Genomic DNA, 18,021 nt, shown 5'->3' with positions numbered 1-18,021 from the left:
ATTGGTCTCCTATTCTTTAACTATATGCTTGGAGTCTCTCACTTTTGGACCATCTATCCCTGTGGTTTATGTGCTTAGAATAATTGACTATAAATTAATAGTCATTTGTAGCTTGCTTCTCGAGAGGAGGGAGGTACAGATTTGGATTTTTTAGGGTTTTTTTCCTCACAGAAACTGAAGTGCACATTTATCCCATTAATGAGTACTGGCAATCAAATATGGGTGTGTCTCTGCCTTTCCATCTGCGCCTAAATACAGTGTGTCAGAAAAGGGAGTTTTTCCTCTAGTCACTCCCATAGAACTTCTATTATTATATTCTGAGACCCAGTTTTGCACGTGTAGGCCTGGTTCTCTGCCTTTTTCTACATTTAAGAAAAATGCATCTTGATGTGGAACTTAGTTGAGACCAGCAATGACATTGAATTGGAATGACATTGTGGATAATGACCTGCTGATTGCATTGCAGCTGTCCCTCTTTATCAGAAGAGCCTTATTAAACCTTTGCTTCCAAACCATGACAGTTGTCTTAGTCATGCCCAATTAAATAGCCATTCAGTAAGAGTGCAGAAGGAAGGGGGAAATGGGGAGGGGGGAGAGAAAAACCCCTACAGCAAACAAGTTGCTCTTCTAATAAATAAGGCTCAGAGGGGGGTTGTCATTCTACTGTTGTACCAAAGTCATTTGTAATAAGAGTTCCTTAACCTGCTTTCTTGCTGGTGATCAGAACTGAAAAGCCATACAGGGCTTTGAGTGTGGCTGGATGCAGAGCATTGTTTTGGTTTGGTGATTTTAAACCTGTTTGGATGCATCCAATTCCATTCTGGTACTTTGGAAAAACATTATTACTTGGCGTTGAGTTCCCAGGAGTCTCTGTCTCTTTCCTTTTCCCACCCTCCAATTTGAGAATTCAACATTACCCAGCTGATTAGTGCACCATGCTCTCCATTAAAGCTGGGACCTACTTCTCCATGCACATAGCTGAATTTATTCAAATTAATTGCTTCTGAAGTGCAGTGGCAAATATTTAATGGACCTTTTTGAAAAATACCATAGCTCCCTATATTCTAAAGGCAGATTCTTGTAATGCCCTTGTACACGCTGCATTACACGGTCCATGTTTGACCTTCAACGACAGCCAAGACAATTTATCTCTTGGAGATTTAAGTTCTACCAGCAGGAAGGGAAGGAGAGAAAATGAAAGTCTTTTCTAAGCATGTAAAAATATTGGCACCTCTTTATTGTGGAATAAATTGGCCATTAGAGTTGAAATTCATCCCTCCTTATTATAGTTTAGGAAGGGACTTAAAACGCCCCTCTTTATCCAGTCCCTGTTAGTCTTTTAAAAGTGTTCAAAGTCCACCTTTAATGATAGGAATATAGTTTTAGAAGTTGCCCAAAACTATGGAATGGACAACCTATTGATAAATAAATAATAGGGGAGTTTCCTTGTAGCACAAATGCCTTGATTATGATAGGAAAATGTATTTGGTAGTCAGTTGTTTCGGTCTATACTTAATGCTGAAAGTACTGCCACATTATCAAGTCTGTTACTACACCTGTCTGATTCACGCGTCTGTGTCTATGTGTGTGTGGTTTCTTGTTTGTCTTTTTTATATAGGTCGCACTGCACAAGCAGTAGCTGTTCGAGCCAAAGCATTTGGATTCAATGTGATCTTTTATGACCCATACCTGCAAGATGGGATTGAAAGGTCCCTGGGGGTTCAGCGAGTCTACACACTTCAGGATCTGCTGTACCAGAGTGACTGCGTATCATTACACTGTAACCTCAATGAACATAATCATCACCTGATCAATGATTTTACGATTAAGCAGGTAAATCTAAATGGAGAGGAAAGAGAGTATTCCATTACTTCATGGGATGAGATTCAGAAATTTGTGTCATTCGACCGGATTTTTTTTTGGCATTGAGGAGACCCGAGCAGAGGCAGATAGAAATTGTATGCATTTTTATTCTTGGGTAGCTTAGATTTTGTTTGCTTATATGATTTAGAGGCCATCCAATTCCAGATTATTCTGGGTGCTTTAGACGTTAAAAAACAAGAATAATCAAATAGAAAAATAAGTCATGTACAGACTTCTGGGTTAGACGTCGTGTTGTAACGGGCACAGAAAAACTGGGTTCCATTTTCTATGTCCGATTTTGCTCTGCTGGGGACCCTAAAAGGATCTAAAGTCACCCTGGAGAGGTAACAAAGAAGAAGGGAACCTTCGTCAACCACGTAGGGGCAGCGGCCCTTCCATTTGATCCGAGGAAGCCCTTCAAACCAGCAGAAGAAAGACTGGCTGCATTTATGTAGCCAGTCAGAAGCCCCCGACAACCCAAGATAAGCATTAACTAGTAACCTTCCCGGAAAGTCAGTAGGGAAGCTGGCAAGGGAAAGTTGCAAGTTGCTGCCACCTGCCCAGATAACTCCTTTAATCTCTAGGGGCTGGCTGAAAAAGATCCATGTCAAATTCCAAGTAGATTTTCAGACCTGAAAGATTTTCAGCCCCAGAATGAAGAGACTTGTTTACAACATCCTCTCAGGGTACAGCCTGCACTGGGCCTCCTCCTTTGAGGTACCCTGTGCTCCTTAACCTATAGCACTGCCTCTCTTCTTCAGGACTGAAAATCCTCTTATCTTTTTCAACGCAGAATATCTATCCCTAGGGACCGAAAATCCTGCTTGGTCTCTGTGCTCTGGGGATAATTCTCCCTGCAAAATCAAAGCAATATTTTCAGGCCCAGAATGGAGCCTTATCCACAGCATACACACACACACCTCAAGCTGGACCACCCAGGGCCTCCCCTCCCCGCTTCTTGAGGACTCCCATCTGTTTTAAAAACCTACAAGATTGCTTAATGATTGCATCTAGAATACTGGGATTACAGTCATTGAGCAAAGTAGTCACATAGTATCTTGCTTAGTGACTACTTCACTCAATGACAGATTCTGGTCCCAATTGTGGTCATATGTCCAGGACTACCGATAACCTGGTATTATACCTCCAGAACATCATCAGGTTAATCAGAGGCTAATTTCTCTTTTATGGCTGCACAGGTCTAATTCAATCCCATTGTTTTCGCCAAATGCTGCTTTGATTTTGAGATCAAGGAACACACAAATAACAAATGCATTTTTGTGCAACATATAGTAACCTAGGAAAGCACCTTGGAGACACAAAGTACACGTGTAAAAAGGTAGTATTTCCAGGGAGAGGGCAGCCAATCTTTGTAGGCTTATTTACCATAGTGAAGTATTCAGAATAATGCATTGAGTTTGAATACCAAGGTAATTCAGAGAGAATTTTAGAACTTTCTGTATAAATGTTGTGATCTTTCTAAAGTTAATTCATAGACTAAACCTGAGCATTGTTTCTTGCTTATGTAATTATTGTCCTTAGAGCAGGATTGGTTAACAATTCCCATTTTCCCTACTTATTTATTTATAAAATGTATAGATCACTCCAATCTGCTATAACTTCGGGCAGTTTACCAAATACAGCAGTAACAACAGAATGTAATTAAAACAAAAAAAATGGGAAAAATAACAATGGCTTGAAAAAAAAGAGTATCACACAAAAGCTTCAGTGTAATCCAGAGTTTGGGCATAAGAGCTCATTTAAATAGGGTTGTGTTGGGAACCATATGAAGTTTGGGGGCAATCTCAGTTATTAGGTTAGCCATATGTATTTTTGTTTATTAGGTTTATATTTCATCATTCAGAAGCTCAAGATGAGGAACATAAAGCAACTGCTAAGGTTTTTTTCTCCACAGTAAGAGTGAGTGGCCCAAAGTCATTCAGTGTACCTCTATGACTGAGGATGGATTAGAAGCTGGTTCTCCCTGTTCTTGCTCCAGCACCTTAATCATTACACTATGCTGGCTCCATCAAATCCAGAAAAATCTAGAGCACCAATTCCAGAGCTCACAGCATTTGCTTCCAGTGCAGTGACACACTTTGTGGCATGTACTGATTATCTACAGATAGACCTTAACTTATGATTGTTCATTTCATAATAGTTCAATATTATAACAGTGCTGAAAAGTTAACTTACAGTCTGTACTCACATTTATGACAGTAGCATCATCTCCATAATCAGGTGATCACAATTTGGGACATCCAACAAATAATGCCCATTGGAGAAGCTGGATTTTCTTAACAACCATGTGACTCATTTATCAACCGCCACAAAAATCTGACTTGACTAATAACCATAATGACGTACAACAGAATGTCCGGTTTCCAATTGTGATCAGAAGTTGAAGACCATCTGTATTTCCACCCTAAAAATAAAGGCAGATCTCAACGTGGTTCTGTAAACAAGCTGAAAATCTATTCTCACTCTTGGGTGAGAGGAATAAAATGCATGATGTTCCTTGGCTCAGAGAAAGACTTAATAATAAAAATGCATCAGTTTTCAAAGAGTAAATTACAGTTGTCCAACATCTGTTTATAGACACCATCTCATTCATTTTATAATCCCGAATGGTTTCAGAAGAGATTCTGAAGTAGATGTTAATGCTGTTATAGTAGGGTGAGAAACCCAGCAAAAAATCTTTAAATTGTGGAATGGTCTTTTCTTCTTGTTTCCTCTCAGATGAGGCAGGGAGCTTTTTTGGTAAACACAGCGCGTGGTGGTCTGGTGGATGAAAAGGCCTTAACCCAAGCTCTGAAGGAAGGAAGGATACGAGGGGCAGCACTGGATGTTCATGAATCAGAACCATTTAGGTAAATATTAGAAGACATTGTATTGTAGCCTGCCTGATCTGGGCAATACTTAAAAAATTGGAGGTCTTTAGAACAATTCAGGAGGCCATTTATAAATGCTTTGATATCACCAGAAGGTGTAGAGCTGAATTTTTTGACTAAACGTTTTGCTTTTGGGATGATACTGTACTTCAAGAAAGAGCATGGGAACAGTTTGTAGCCTAGAGGCCACCTACCCATATACTCACATCAACATTTCCTTTGCAGAAAAAAAATAGAAGAAAAATGAGCCATCAAAATATCAGAGTGCTGGGATATGGAAACATAACCTCTAGGTTCCTTACCTATGGTCTAAGCTGGAGTTTCTCAACTTTAGACTTCCCAGTTCCTATAATTCACTAACCAGCAAGCAAGCAGACTGGCTGAGGAATTCTGAGAGTTGAAGTCCACATGTTAAAGTTGCTAAAATTGAGAAATCCTGCTGAAAGCAAATTCTGTCCAAGTTATCTTATAGATCAAAAAAAACAAAAAACAGGCATTGTCCTTAGTAAGATGAAAAGCATTAATTTTCAGAAATAAAACTTCATAAAAATTTTAGAAAGCTGCTGAAAAGTTTTAAAGATCAATGTGAGCCTGTTGTTATTGAGCTGCAAAAACTGGGGCTATAATTGGCTTTGCTAATGGACTCCGTTAGCTGTAAAAGTTGCATTTTCTATAACAGAAGTGGTACATCTAATAGTCTCTCCTGAGTTCTTCAGGATTTTCTATGAGGAATCTATTGTAGTCCCTTTCATCAAAAACAAAAGGCGTTCCTTTAAGAAGAACATTTGTATTATGGCACAAGCTTGCATTTTAAAGTGAAAAGTGACCCTCTCTACTAGAATTGCAGCTCCTTCCAAGCAGGAAAAGAAGTAGTCATCAGAGGCAAAGGTCAGTGATTTGTGACTCCCCATAGCTTCAAGAACAAAAGTATCGCTTCTGCATGGAATCTGGCCATCTGCTTAGTTAGACTCTGTGAGGTATTGGATTCAGGTCCAGAAAAAAAATATGGTTATTGAAAGAACCAAATTATCCACGTGCTATTATTTGCAATAAGATACATGCAGTGCTGCTTCAAGGAAGATGTGGGTCCAAGTGTTGCTATAAACCTATGAATTATCTACGGCATTTCTAAACTGAAAATGTAAAAGGTATTATGTAAATGGGTTCACGTGTTATGCGGATAAGTGCATTAAATTATAGAAAGCTGGAGAAACCTTCCCCCCGCCCCTCAGTAAAATGTTTTGGTTATCCAGAGTACTTCATCAGCCTCACCATGTTGAGCCTCACCATGTTCCTGACCTTCTGTTGAGAATAATTCTGATAATAAGTTTCATATTGTAGGACAAACAACAGAAGCATTGTCTAAAACCATAATAGTACTAGCAATATAAAAGAGCAAATGACAATACAACAATGTACTCTATTGCTACACTGTGGTACTTAAAGGAGAGGCTTGAGACCATCGCCCTCCACAGCTTACTTTTCTGCCCTCTTTCTATTCTAACAGATTTTTCCATACCAGTTAGAAGAAAATTGCAACACTCACTTAGATTTCATGTATCTGGGCAGACATACGAATAAAACACATCTGGCGTCCCTGTCATATCCAATTTGATTGCATATAACATCTTAATCTGCCCCAAGTCCTAAAAAATTGGATTAGAAATGATTTTCCTTGGGGAATTTGTTAAACCTTGTCTTTTATTATGCTTGGAAAACATTATAAAATTATTTTTATATCAGCCCCCATTTTGTTTAGAGGTGAGTGGTTAAACTGGAACGAGACTTCTGGTTTCCATCCATCACCCATTATTGAAGGAAAGCAAAGATATGGTGAAATGGGATTCTCTGTTGGCATTTCATTCAGGGCTTTTTTTAAAAAAAAAAATCTTGTCTCTAAAATGTTTTTGCAGCTTTGCTCAAGGGCCCCTGAAAGATGCGCCCAATTTAATTTGTACTCCACATACTGCTTGGTACAGTGAACAGGCGTCACTAGAGATGAGAGAAGCTGCTGCAACAGAGATACGCCGAGCGATCACAGGTACCCTAATGTGCTTTGCTCTAGGCAAGGTTCAACGCCTCCTCCCTTACAGCTGGGCTGAATATTGTATGCAAATGTTTCTGATCCTGAAAACCTCCCGAGACAGAAAATATCCTTGCCTGAATATTTCTGCTGCCCTCTTTTGTTTGAGATTAGAAATCGGTCTCTGAGTTTCTAGGACAGTTGAGGGTTATAGGTGATGTTTTTAGCCCTGGGAGGGGTGGCTTTGGTTTTGTTTCTTGTTTTAAACCAGGTTTTGGCAGCATGATAGATATCAAACCAGGTCTAAGACTAGAATAAGACTTGATCATTATATCTATCAGTATAGCAAGGGTGTTCTCTAGCAAGGATGTTATCTCCACTTTCATGGAATGAAAGCTGAATATTTTTCTGGCGGGTGGAAAGGCTATCACATTTTGATAAATCAGTGTTAATATTTTGTCAGCCACTTTTACACCGCATATGAATTTGCCATTCCCCTATCAATTACTTGGCTAATAAGGTACATGATACAGCATCTCTTCAACAGCTGAGTAAAGCTGAGAGCAAGTTGAAACTGTGTGCTCCAAAGGGGCTTATAAAACAGCGGCAGAGCAAAGGGATGGAAAGTTTTAAAATCTAACCCTTTAAAACAGCGTGATCCTTGGCAATTATATTAAACAAACAAATACACTGTTGCATACTGTTTCACCTTCAGGCAACTTCCACTAGCTTCCTTAGTTTTGAACACCATCCCAAATTGGAATGGAGTCTGGAAAAATATTCCCCCAATCCCCAATTAAAGCATTGTGGAAAAACAGAACATTTGATGTAGTCTGCTACATAATAAGAGTAATTATTATGTATTCTAATTATTCTGATTTCAGGTCGCATCCCCGAAAGCCTACGGAATTGTGTGAACAAGGAATTCTTTGTCACAAATTCTCCTTGGTCAGTAATAGATCAGCAAGCAATTCATCCAGAGCTCAATGGTGCCACATACAGGTAAAATGAAGAAAAGAATCCTTTTTCTTTTCTTTTTTCTTTCTTTCTTTTTCTTTCTTTTGATAAATTCTGTCTATTCAACAAAAGGGGCTTGAAGAATGAGTTAACTCAAAATCTAAGATTTCTGAGTGGGTGGTAGTAATCCTTCAGCTTTGGTGTTTTGGAAGTTCCATCCACAGAAGATGCTTATTATTGTAACCTAATCAAGAAGTGGTAGACAGTTCTGAGATATGATTTTCATTAAAATCTTTCTCTGAGTCCCTATCATAAAAGCATTAAAGACACAACATTGGCATTAAAGTGTTTGCCAGGTTCCCAAAGTTCAACAGCCAAAGAAATGTTGAAATATGTCAGACGTTTTTCTTTTGAAATCCAGGCCATCATCTGAGATCATGTCACAATGACTTCACTTAGAAACTGTTGTTCATCTCTGTTTTATATTTCTCAAAAGATTTTCCATGATTTGAATACCAATTTATTCCATTATACCTTGTTCCACTAGATAATTTAAATAACTTTGAACGTATAGAACTAAGAGGGACCCAAGTCTCTCACCCAAGACATTTATACTTACAAATATCAACTAGTTAATATTTAACTCAAAAGTCTAGAAATAGTCAAAGTTTTCTGCCATTTGGGTGATTTTTAAAAAAAAAATAGCAAACTTTTTAGCACAATTTTAGAACTGTTTTATTACTTTAAAAACATAAAATATATTTGGTATAATTTGGCTTGCTTATAATATCATGCATATTATAATAACCCTGTATGGAACAATATTCCAGCATGGTAGAACTTGGGGAGATGAAGGATGAGGGCAATTATAATCCAACAACTTTGAAATGGCCTTATCTTGCTCATCATTGATGTCATCAGATGTAAATGCACCTATTTTGCAAAGGTGATAAAATTCTAATGAAAAGAATAGACAATTCTTACATGATATATTCATCTCTATGGGCCATCATCCTCTCCACTAGATGCCTTGCTGGTTTGAGATAGGAACATTCAGTTGAAGCGATGCATCAACTTTCAGTTTTTATTTATCAGAGATGTCCATGGCTAATCCACATATCTGTTGCTATGAATATACTCTTGAAATATAATCTGTAGGCAAAGTTTAGACCAGGCGTCTTCAAACTTGGCCTTTTTATGACTTGTGGACTTCAACTCCTAGAATTCCTCATCCAGGCACGCTGGCTGAGGAATTCTGGGAGTAGAAGTCCACAAATCATAAAAAGGGCCAAGTTTGAAGACCCCCCTGGTTTAGACTAAGTAGGGAATAAGGAAGATTTCCATTGATCCTCTGTAGTTTCTTATTCGTCATTGGAATTAATAGGAACGGGGGGAGGGGGAAGCATTTGACTCAGAGAAGACAATCTGGAAAATACAATAGTACCCTTCAAGTAACAAAAAAAGTTGTAACAGTGAAGACCAAGGTCTGACCTTTATTATTTTACAAGGCACAATATGTAGTAACAGATTGAAGTTATATTGTGCAGTTTCTAGTTAAACGTTAGGGGGCAAAAATGTCTAAGCCCAAGAACAATTTGATATAATAGAATCTAAGAGGATTTGTTTAAGGGAAGGTTAGACAGCTGTCCGTCCTGGATTATTTAATTCAGATTCTTGCATGGAATGGCAATTGAACTTGATGGCTTTTTACAACTCTATGATTCTATTAACTTTCCTTCTTCTCAAATAAACTGAGAGCAGAACCTTTTATTAGAGAAAGTAAATTACAAAGTCTCAGTCTTTCAAAACTGGCTTTGTAAGATTTTATTTTTCAATTATCCCTGTAAATCCAGGAACCTACAATATATTTTAGATATAATAGAAAACCACACAAAAGAATGTGAATGTACACACACACATATGTGTGCGCACAGGTGTATAATATTTGAAAATGGGGATTTGTTTTTTTCTAAGAGGTTTCATTCCAATGCAAGATGGATCCAAACTTAAATTACAGACCCCAGAAACAAACCTCTAGTCCACTTTCAGTACAAAAAAGTTATGCAAACAGTGATGTTTTGCTTTATTTTTGGATGTTCCATAAAGATTGATACAATCCATTTAGTAATCTATATTTTCCAAACAACAATTATGTAATACAGATAGGCTTCCCCTGTGAAAGCTCATTCAGCAAGCCTTCTAAATTATGGTGATGATAAACGAGGATATATGTCCAATCCACGAAGTTGCAGCCAGTGCAGCATCCTCATAGTCATATGATCCATGATCTGAGTGCATGGCAACTGGCTTGCAGATGGGACAGTTGCAATGTAAGTTGTGGTTATGTGATCACCATTTGAAATCTTCTCTACCGGCTTCCCACAAGCAAAGTCAATGGAGAAGCTAGGGGAAGATTACAAGTCACTGCCAGTCCTGCTGCTTTTTTGCTCACCCGACACCCACCCATACTCCGTACATTTCATAGGCACTCCTGCGTCTTCTCCATAGTACTTACCCATGTACCTGTTTTTGCTCCATAGCACATGCCCACCCATAGCTGTCACCCATCTGTTTGCCTGAGACTTCCACCTCTTCCCATGTCATGGTCATGTGAAGTCTTTGATCAATGAACTGTGCGGTCCTGGGGTTATGATAGTCCCAGCTATCACTGCTAAAGCGATGCAGTCACGTGGCATCACACTTGACTGACCACATTGATAAGGCAATTTCTTGCCAGCTTCCCACAATCAAAGTCAGTGGGGAAGCCAGCAGGAAGTTGCAAGTCCCAGGTCAGCAGGCAGGTAAATAGCTGCTGCTAGGTTGTGAACAGAACAAGGGAGGTCAAAGGAATGCAGAGAAGGTGTGGCAAGAGTTGGGGAGAGAGCATAAGAGGTGCAAGTCATGGAGGGTGCACAAGGGTGTAGTATGGATTGAGGAAGAGGTACAAAAATGCAGGTTGGGAAGAGTATGAAGGGGGTGCATGAGAAGCATGGGATAGAGAGAGTGCATCAGGTTGTGACACAGGTTGGGCAAGAGGTGTGAGTCAGGGAGGGTATGAGGGGTGTGCAAGTGGCTGGTGTGGCACAAGGACAAAGTGGCACATGGGTAGGGGAGACTTACCCTTCAACTTGCAGCCTTCTCTGCCAGCTTCCACATTGACTTTCTGGGGAAGCCCTCAGGGAAGGTTGCAAATGCTGATCACGTAATTGCACATCGCTGCAACCAGGCATAAGTTCTGGGACTGCCTGAAGTCCAAGGAGGTGTTGTAATCACCATTCATTCAGAGCCTTTGAATGATCGCTGAAGTCAAAGATTGCCAGTAGATGTTTTGAAAAGGTTGGCAACCGTTTTGATTACATTGTTATGATCTTTCAAGTTAATCTTGATTCAAGGTGACTGAACCAACAGGTTCATGCAGTTTTCTTGGCAACATTTTTTAGAAGTGGTTTGCCAGCACCATCTTTCAAGTTGTTTTTCAATTTCTCTCCCCCTAGTTGAGAGAGAGCAAGCTGGCTTTTTTTTGGCTAAGGAACACCAGAACTTCATCTGGCTTTCTTATTTTGATTATACTGGAAATAAATTTGAAGGAACATAATTCACTAGTATTAGTTTTGTTTAGAATTACTTGTAACTTTATGAACTTCTGTATAAATTTAAACATTCAATCAATTTTAAAGTATGCATTTTAGGTGACCATTATTTTTCAATTAATTTACAAACTAGAATGAATTAAACATTGTTACATTTATTTATTTTTATTTATTAGGCTTATGTGTTCACCCATCTCATCTAGATAATTCCAAATTAAGCCAGGCTCTCCCTTTATATTCTTTAAAGTGTTTCCTAAAAGAGAAGACTGTTCATCCTGTGCATAAAATCTTTCACTTTCCATTCTTTTGTTTTTTCTTCCAATAGCAAAAGTTTGACCACTGTTTCTGTCATATCTTTTGAGAATAGATGTAAAAAATAACACAGCTTTGGGTTCAAGTAAGTTTGCTTCTTCAAATGCTGGGATATATATTCTGGCTGTTTGCACAGGTTTCTAAAATAACATGAATAAAGCATTTTTAAAGAGCTATCTTGAAAGTATTGAAATAGATGTTATTACTGTAATTATTTGGAAAATAATTTTCCTAGGGGATTCCCCTACCCTTGGGCCTTTACAGCATAGCTTTTTCAATAGAACATGTTTGCATTTATTTTCTTCTAATTAAAAATCGATTTCTTTCTAGATATCCACCAGGAATGATGAGTGTTACTCCAGGTGGAATTCCAGCAGCTATGGAAGGTATCATCCCAGGAGGGATTCCAGTTACTCACAATCTTCCAACTGTGGCACACCCTTCTCAAGCTCCATCTCCCAACCAGCCCTCAAAACATGGAGACAACAGGGAACATCCAAATGAGCAATAGCAGACAATTTAAAGCACTCCAATTTGGGACCAAGAGACATTGGAAAAGAAAATGACAAACTGAAAGGAATTTGATACAAAATTTGTTAAGGTTCATTTTGGACAGATGCATCATGATGTTCCAGTGTTAACGACGACGACAACAACAACAACAACAATTAAAAGATAGGAGTCAAGACTTAAGGGAGGGAGGGGGAAACAGAAGAAGTCATCTGCTTACTGAAGCACTGAAAACTAGGATTTGATAACATTACTGATCAGCTTCTGTTATTTTTATTTAAGTTCCTTCATCTTTACATCAATCACAAGAATAATATATGTATCTTCTATGTTCCCCTTTGGGGGAAAAACAGCTGATTGAAGTATCTATTACTTAGAGCAGGGGTTCTCAACCTTGGCAACTTTAAGACTTGTGGACTTCAACTCCCAGAATCTCTCAGCCAGCTTTGCTGGCTGAGGAATTCTGGGAGTTGAAGTCCACAAGTCCTAAAGTTGCCAAGGTTGAGGACCCCTGACTTAGAGCATGTCTAACAGCCCTAACAAAGCATACACGATAATAGAGAGGATGCCATCCTGTGACTTCAGCCCTTTCCTTACTCAAGTCACCTGGCTTCTCTTTTTACACCTTGAGGAAAGATGACCCACACACGGGGGAGAAAACTTTGCTTGTTACAGTTATCTGTAGCCACTAATTTACTGGAGGGATGCTATTCAAGTTTAATTAGAGTTATATAGTTTGGAGAGAGGAAAAGGCCTACGTTAACTTGCTGCCTTTTTCACAGAAATTGATGCTTCTCCTACAAGATACACTTAATAAAGTAGCTGTACATTAAATAACACATGTTGATGATGCAAAAAAAAGTGTTAAGTCTCACATTTATATTCAAATATATTTTTCTCAGTTTTAAATCCACAGCTATTTTATTGAGTGGAAAAGTCTTGAGCTGGAAAGGATTCAAGAATGTTGCATTTCCTTATGTCTCAGGAAAAAAACACTTTTTATGGTAACTTGTCAGACTGTATGAACAAAACCCACTTTTTTAGACATTGAAGTCTTCTTTTCTTCATGTGGTATTTTATACAAGAACACTTCAAAATGTGTTATTAGATGTGACTGATTTTAACAAATCCTATTAGATTTGTATCAACTAGTTACATGTTATATTCATAGTCTTTTGTGAAACATCACCTTTTTGTTGAAAAAGATGGCTTATTCTGAGCCTTTGTATGGGTACATTCTGTTTCTGTGATAAAAGTTTTAAAAGCTGTCCCAAACAAAACAAAACCAGAACCAATGGCTACCAGAAATGTTTTGTTTTAGTGTATTACCGTTACTGTATTTGTTTATTGTAAAGGTGGACATATAGCGTTCAGTGCAGTTTTCAATAAAAAGTGACAATTTCTATAATTTCAGTTGGACCAGGCCCTCAATGTTGTTGAACCAATTCTAACTCAGAACATTACAGAATCCACAGGAGTAGATTAAACTTTCATCCTTCATAGACTATTGAACATCTAGGATAAAACTGAATGGTGACTTTGAATTTCTCAAATGTGCCTCATCCCAGAAGTCAGTATGCCTAGAATCTGAGAATCCTTAGCATTTGGCTGAGAGTTGACAAGGATGATCCTGATTAAACATCATTTGGAACCCCCAGGGCAACATGGAGAAAGTGTTCCTTCTGTATAGTGTTTTCCTCATCATAGCAGAACATAATGTATAGTGGGAGAAATATAATGTGTTTGAATACAAGATACTCCCAAGAGTAAAGCATTATAAGCAAAAAGACTGTTCTTGTCCTACATGCAATCTTAGAAGCCCTATTAAGCTTTATGGAACTAACAGTGAGGTAAATGACATTTGACACTGGTCAGTATCAATCTGCTTTCATGCCAAGTGTCCCATGGATAATTAACAGCTACTTTACAACCAGTCTATCATGCTGCTATCAGTATGAGAAGAAAACTTACATTTCATAAGCCACTAGAGGACCATCCTGAAAAACTAGTGATAATTGCAATGACTAAACTACTTTGTGTATGGTAAAACTTGTAATTACTACAGTCAATATTCTAGAAACCTATACTGTGCTATGCTGGAAAGAAGCTTACATGTGAAAGGAGAAAAGATAAACTTGCCACCAGGTCACACACTGCCCTTTTCTTTCCACAGCAAAAGCTTTGGTCTGGGGCAACATACAAAGAAAAAAATGGTCAGTATAAATTCAAAAATCACAAGACTAAACTTACAATACAGTGTCACAGGACTTCAGTCATGAAAATATACAAATATTTGTGGCCATTAAGATATATGATACTAAAATTAGCTTGTCAGTGAACTTTTAATGTGATTTGAGTAGGCTTAAAGGGAAGAAAGGGGACATGCACACAAACTATGGAAGCAGAAATTGAAAACAAATCATTGGTATTACAAAACTTATATTTTGTTTTGAATTGATGGAAAAGCACATTACTAGCTGGAACATATTCAAGGGATTCAACTTCATAAATGTGTCAATGGTCTAACACTGCAAATATGTGTAACTTACCATAGACACCAGAATAGAGCAACCAGGAGAAGAAACATTGATGAATTACAGAGAACATTTTAGGAAATCACACAAATGAAGGTGAAGTAACAAAACATTTACACTGGCATTAGTGATTTTTTAGAAGCTGCTATTATTGGTACTTTGATCTTAAACCAGGAAATAGCATTCCAAATAGGCATAATTAGCATTCATGAAAAATAATACTTGAATAAGCCAATCATATTTGTTATGGAATGTTCTACCATTAGTGAATGTGTTGCATGGAGACATTAATTTTGTATTACTTTCAGATATTAATTTGAAGGCAAAACTCCCCACTTAAAATAGATATTTAGAAGAGACCTGGTGTTGAAATTTGTATACCAGTCACCATTGTAAAAGTTATCTTACTAGGCTAAATCTAAGTTAAATGATATAGAAGAGGCATGCCTCTAAAAGAATTCATAAAATACTGGTATAATTAAGAAAGCATAATTCACTACAATAGAACACGGCTTTGGGGGAAAATAATTACCATACAAAATGGTGGAGATGGCAAATCATTTTGATGCTAACCATAGAAGTAGTGAGGTGGGGGTTTTTTTCCCCAAGAGAACTGCAGGCTTTGAAGTAAGACATGGAACAAAATAACTGAACAGGATAAACAATTTAGGTATTTAAAGATTTAAAAAAAATGAAATTCAAAAAATAGAACAGCAAAATAGTTTAATTTGGAGCACTCTATGGAAACATTACAACTTACTGTATGAAAAGAAAATCAAACTGAAGTCTGACCTCTAGCTTTAAAGCAGGGATATCATGTCAGAATACCTCCAAATTTGGTTTAAAAAAATGTAACCCTTCCAAAAATTTTACATCAAATGAGAGGCCTACGTACTATTGCAGTTAGTGTTTCAAGGCACAGCTATAATTGAATTAATAACTGTGCTGCTGTACTATGAGAGCAATTCGAATTATAATCTATAAAACCACCGACTTCCGCTGAGCCTCATAAGGATGTACTGTGACTATATAATAAATATGTATATTGCTGCTTGTATAGCTGTATAACATGAAAATAAAATGTATATTGCTGATTTTTTTATCCCTAATAGCAGCCAAATGCTTTTATTCAAGAAAATGCCTAAAGCCTTGGTTAAATACAGCTAAACATTTTCTCCTATTAATAGGGCAAACAAAAATAAAATAAGGTTTATATTCAAGGTCATATCTCATTGCTAGAAACTGCGGCTACAATTGAGAAATAACATAGATTTGGAGCACAACTTGCAACATTTCAATGTTCTTCATTCTACTCAAGCATAATCATCTAATTTATTCTATTAGTTCAGGAACGCAGTAATTTTATAGAAAAGAATGAAGAGCAACCAGAGGACTAAGGTATTAAACTATATCCCTTTTAAGGAAAACTTAAAAATAGGAATATATCAAAGCACAACCTGTTGTAGGAAAAGAAATCCAATGATTCTACTGCTCTGTAAATTTATCACAGGGCAATGTGATTCATGTGTAAAACATTAATAAGCTTCTACAAGAGTGAAAAAATGTATTGATATGTTTCAACACAGTACCTTGATAAAATGTCATTGTTTATTTGTCAGTAGAATTATGTTGAGAAATTTTTAACTTTCAATTGCTTGAAATGTACCATTTTAAAAAGCAATTAATTCAGAATGGCTCCAATGTTTTTACATCCATTTAAAAAAAGGTACAGTTTCTGTTCAGATTCTTAAACCAGGATTCCATCTTATAAGAAGAGGTTCCATGTCATCATTTCTACCATCATTGGCCTTTAAAAAGTGCTTATCAGGATCTACATCTTGCATACAAAACTATTCAACCTTTAGTGTTCTTACAGTGAGGTTCTGGATTGGGCTGGATCCATTCAATACAGCATAGCTAAGGTAATCAAGTATAATAAAAAGATTTTTTTTTTTTACTGGAGAATATATTCTGAACTGACAGTTTCAGGAAGCGTATAAGTTCAGATGTGGCCACAATCAGTCAACATGCACAGAATTCTGAAGGTTACATTTTAAGGAAAAATTGTACACAGGACTTCCCAACAAACTTTAGAATGAAGGCTTTTAAGGAAAACAGTCAAAGTGCTTTCTCACTCAGTTTTAATGACCAAGGAATGATCCTCAGTGGAGGCAATTTTAACCTGCATGGGAAAAGGCTTGATAAAATATTAATTTCTATAGTACAACTCACAGCAAGACCGGGTTTGGGCAAAATGCAGTTCAGTTTAACAAACTCCACACAATTGTTTAGCATAAAGTTCACTGGAACAGCATTTTTTTTTTTACTAGTTTAAGTAGCCTGAAAAGGGGGGGGGGGGAGAAACTATTTCAAAGTTGTAATACAAAGTAATAATGGATACTAGAGAAGTCTTTACAGAAAACAGTTCACTTAGTCAAAATTTATCATCCCTTCCATATCTTTTCCCTTTAAAATTTCGTTTTATTATACTGTAATGGGCACAATATTAAATTTAACAGAACAATACATTTTTAACACGTATGAGTTACTCTGGATATATGGCATCAACAAAAAAAGAAAGAAAAAAAAGCCACATGATCTGATGATCTGATCTGGGCATTAGCAAGATTTCATATAAAATGTTATTTCAAGGAAATATGTCAGAATGCTTAAAAAGAGATGCAAAATAATCAAATTTTACTGTAAGTCTCAAAGGAACAGATATTAATCAACAATGTGCTTTTAAGTGCCCTTATTTAAAAGAATTTCCTTCAATAATTGTAAGATGCTGGTTACACTTTTTTCCTATTTTCAACCTTCTTACACAACCACATGTGGTATAATTAAGGGCAGATGTACAACCGGAAAAATGCTTTCTGTCTTGTAATAAAATTAGGACTTTGCTTTCTTTGTCTTGTTTACAAATTAGTCCAACCAACATACTTCCTTCTTGCATCAGATGAGTCTCTGAATTCTTCCCATGCCCACTCAAAATCCTATGCAGGTTGTTTCCTGCTACAATTGGGTCACCATGCAACAAGTTGCTAGACTGCTCCAACAGCTGGGGTTGTCACCATACACTATACGCAGCTGGTATCTCTTTTTTTTCATTCATCATCATCATCTTCATCTTCCTCTCCATCTGAAAGGGATGTACAGGGACGGATTTGTCTATAGCGGTCAAGCCATTTCTCCACCATCTGCGTTACCAGGGGATGGTTACGCCGGCGAGAGCTTTTCTGCATAGCAACCAGGACTCCACCTTCTGTCACGCAACAGTCCAGCCATTCCCTAAGCAGCTTCTCTTGCTGTTCCTCATTACCAATCTTTGGAGAAAAAAT

At 37.4% G+C, this 18,021-nt stretch overlaps 2 protein-coding genes across 2 annotated transcripts in view; one reads left to right on the top strand and one right to left on the bottom strand.

Moving 5' to 3' along the window:
• LOC107291133 overlaps positions 1 to 12,195 on the top strand; it is a 67,335-nt gene extending 55,140 nt beyond the window's left edge. The window contains exons 5-9 of the mRNA XM_015820095.1: positions 1,619 to 1,833; positions 4,603 to 4,733; positions 6,668 to 6,795; positions 7,662 to 7,779; positions 11,967 to 12,195. Of these exons, the coding sequence (XP_015675581.1) occupies positions 1,619 to 1,833; positions 4,603 to 4,733; positions 6,668 to 6,795; positions 7,662 to 7,779; positions 11,967 to 12,147 (773 nt within the window). The 3' untranslated portion in view covers positions 12,148 to 12,195. The remainder of the gene's footprint in view (positions 1 to 1,618; positions 1,834 to 4,602; positions 4,734 to 6,667; positions 6,796 to 7,661; positions 7,780 to 11,966) is intronic.
• Positions 12,196 to 14,471: 2,276 nt separating this feature from the next.
• The window catches only part of ZRANB1 (zinc finger RANBP2-type containing 1), a 45,533-nt gene continuing 41,983 nt past the window's right edge, over positions 14,472 to 18,021 (bottom strand). Inside the window, exon 10 of the mRNA XM_015820094.1 lies at positions 14,472 to 18,006. Coding sequence (XP_015675580.1) covers positions 17,788 to 18,006 — 219 coding nt within the window. The 3' untranslated portion in view covers positions 14,472 to 17,787. The remainder of the gene's footprint in view (positions 18,007 to 18,021) is intronic.

The sequence above is a fragment of the Protobothrops mucrosquamatus genome, unplaced genomic scaffold (genome assembly GCF_001527695.2).
Source record: "Protobothrops mucrosquamatus isolate PMUCROS unplaced genomic scaffold, P.Mucros_1.0 scaffold1062, whole genome shotgun sequence".
NCBI lineage: Eukaryota > Metazoa > Chordata > Lepidosauria > Squamata > Viperidae > Protobothrops > Protobothrops mucrosquamatus.
The sequence above is the reverse complement of the archived record's forward strand: the minus strand, read 5'-3'. Positions and strand labels throughout refer to the sequence as shown.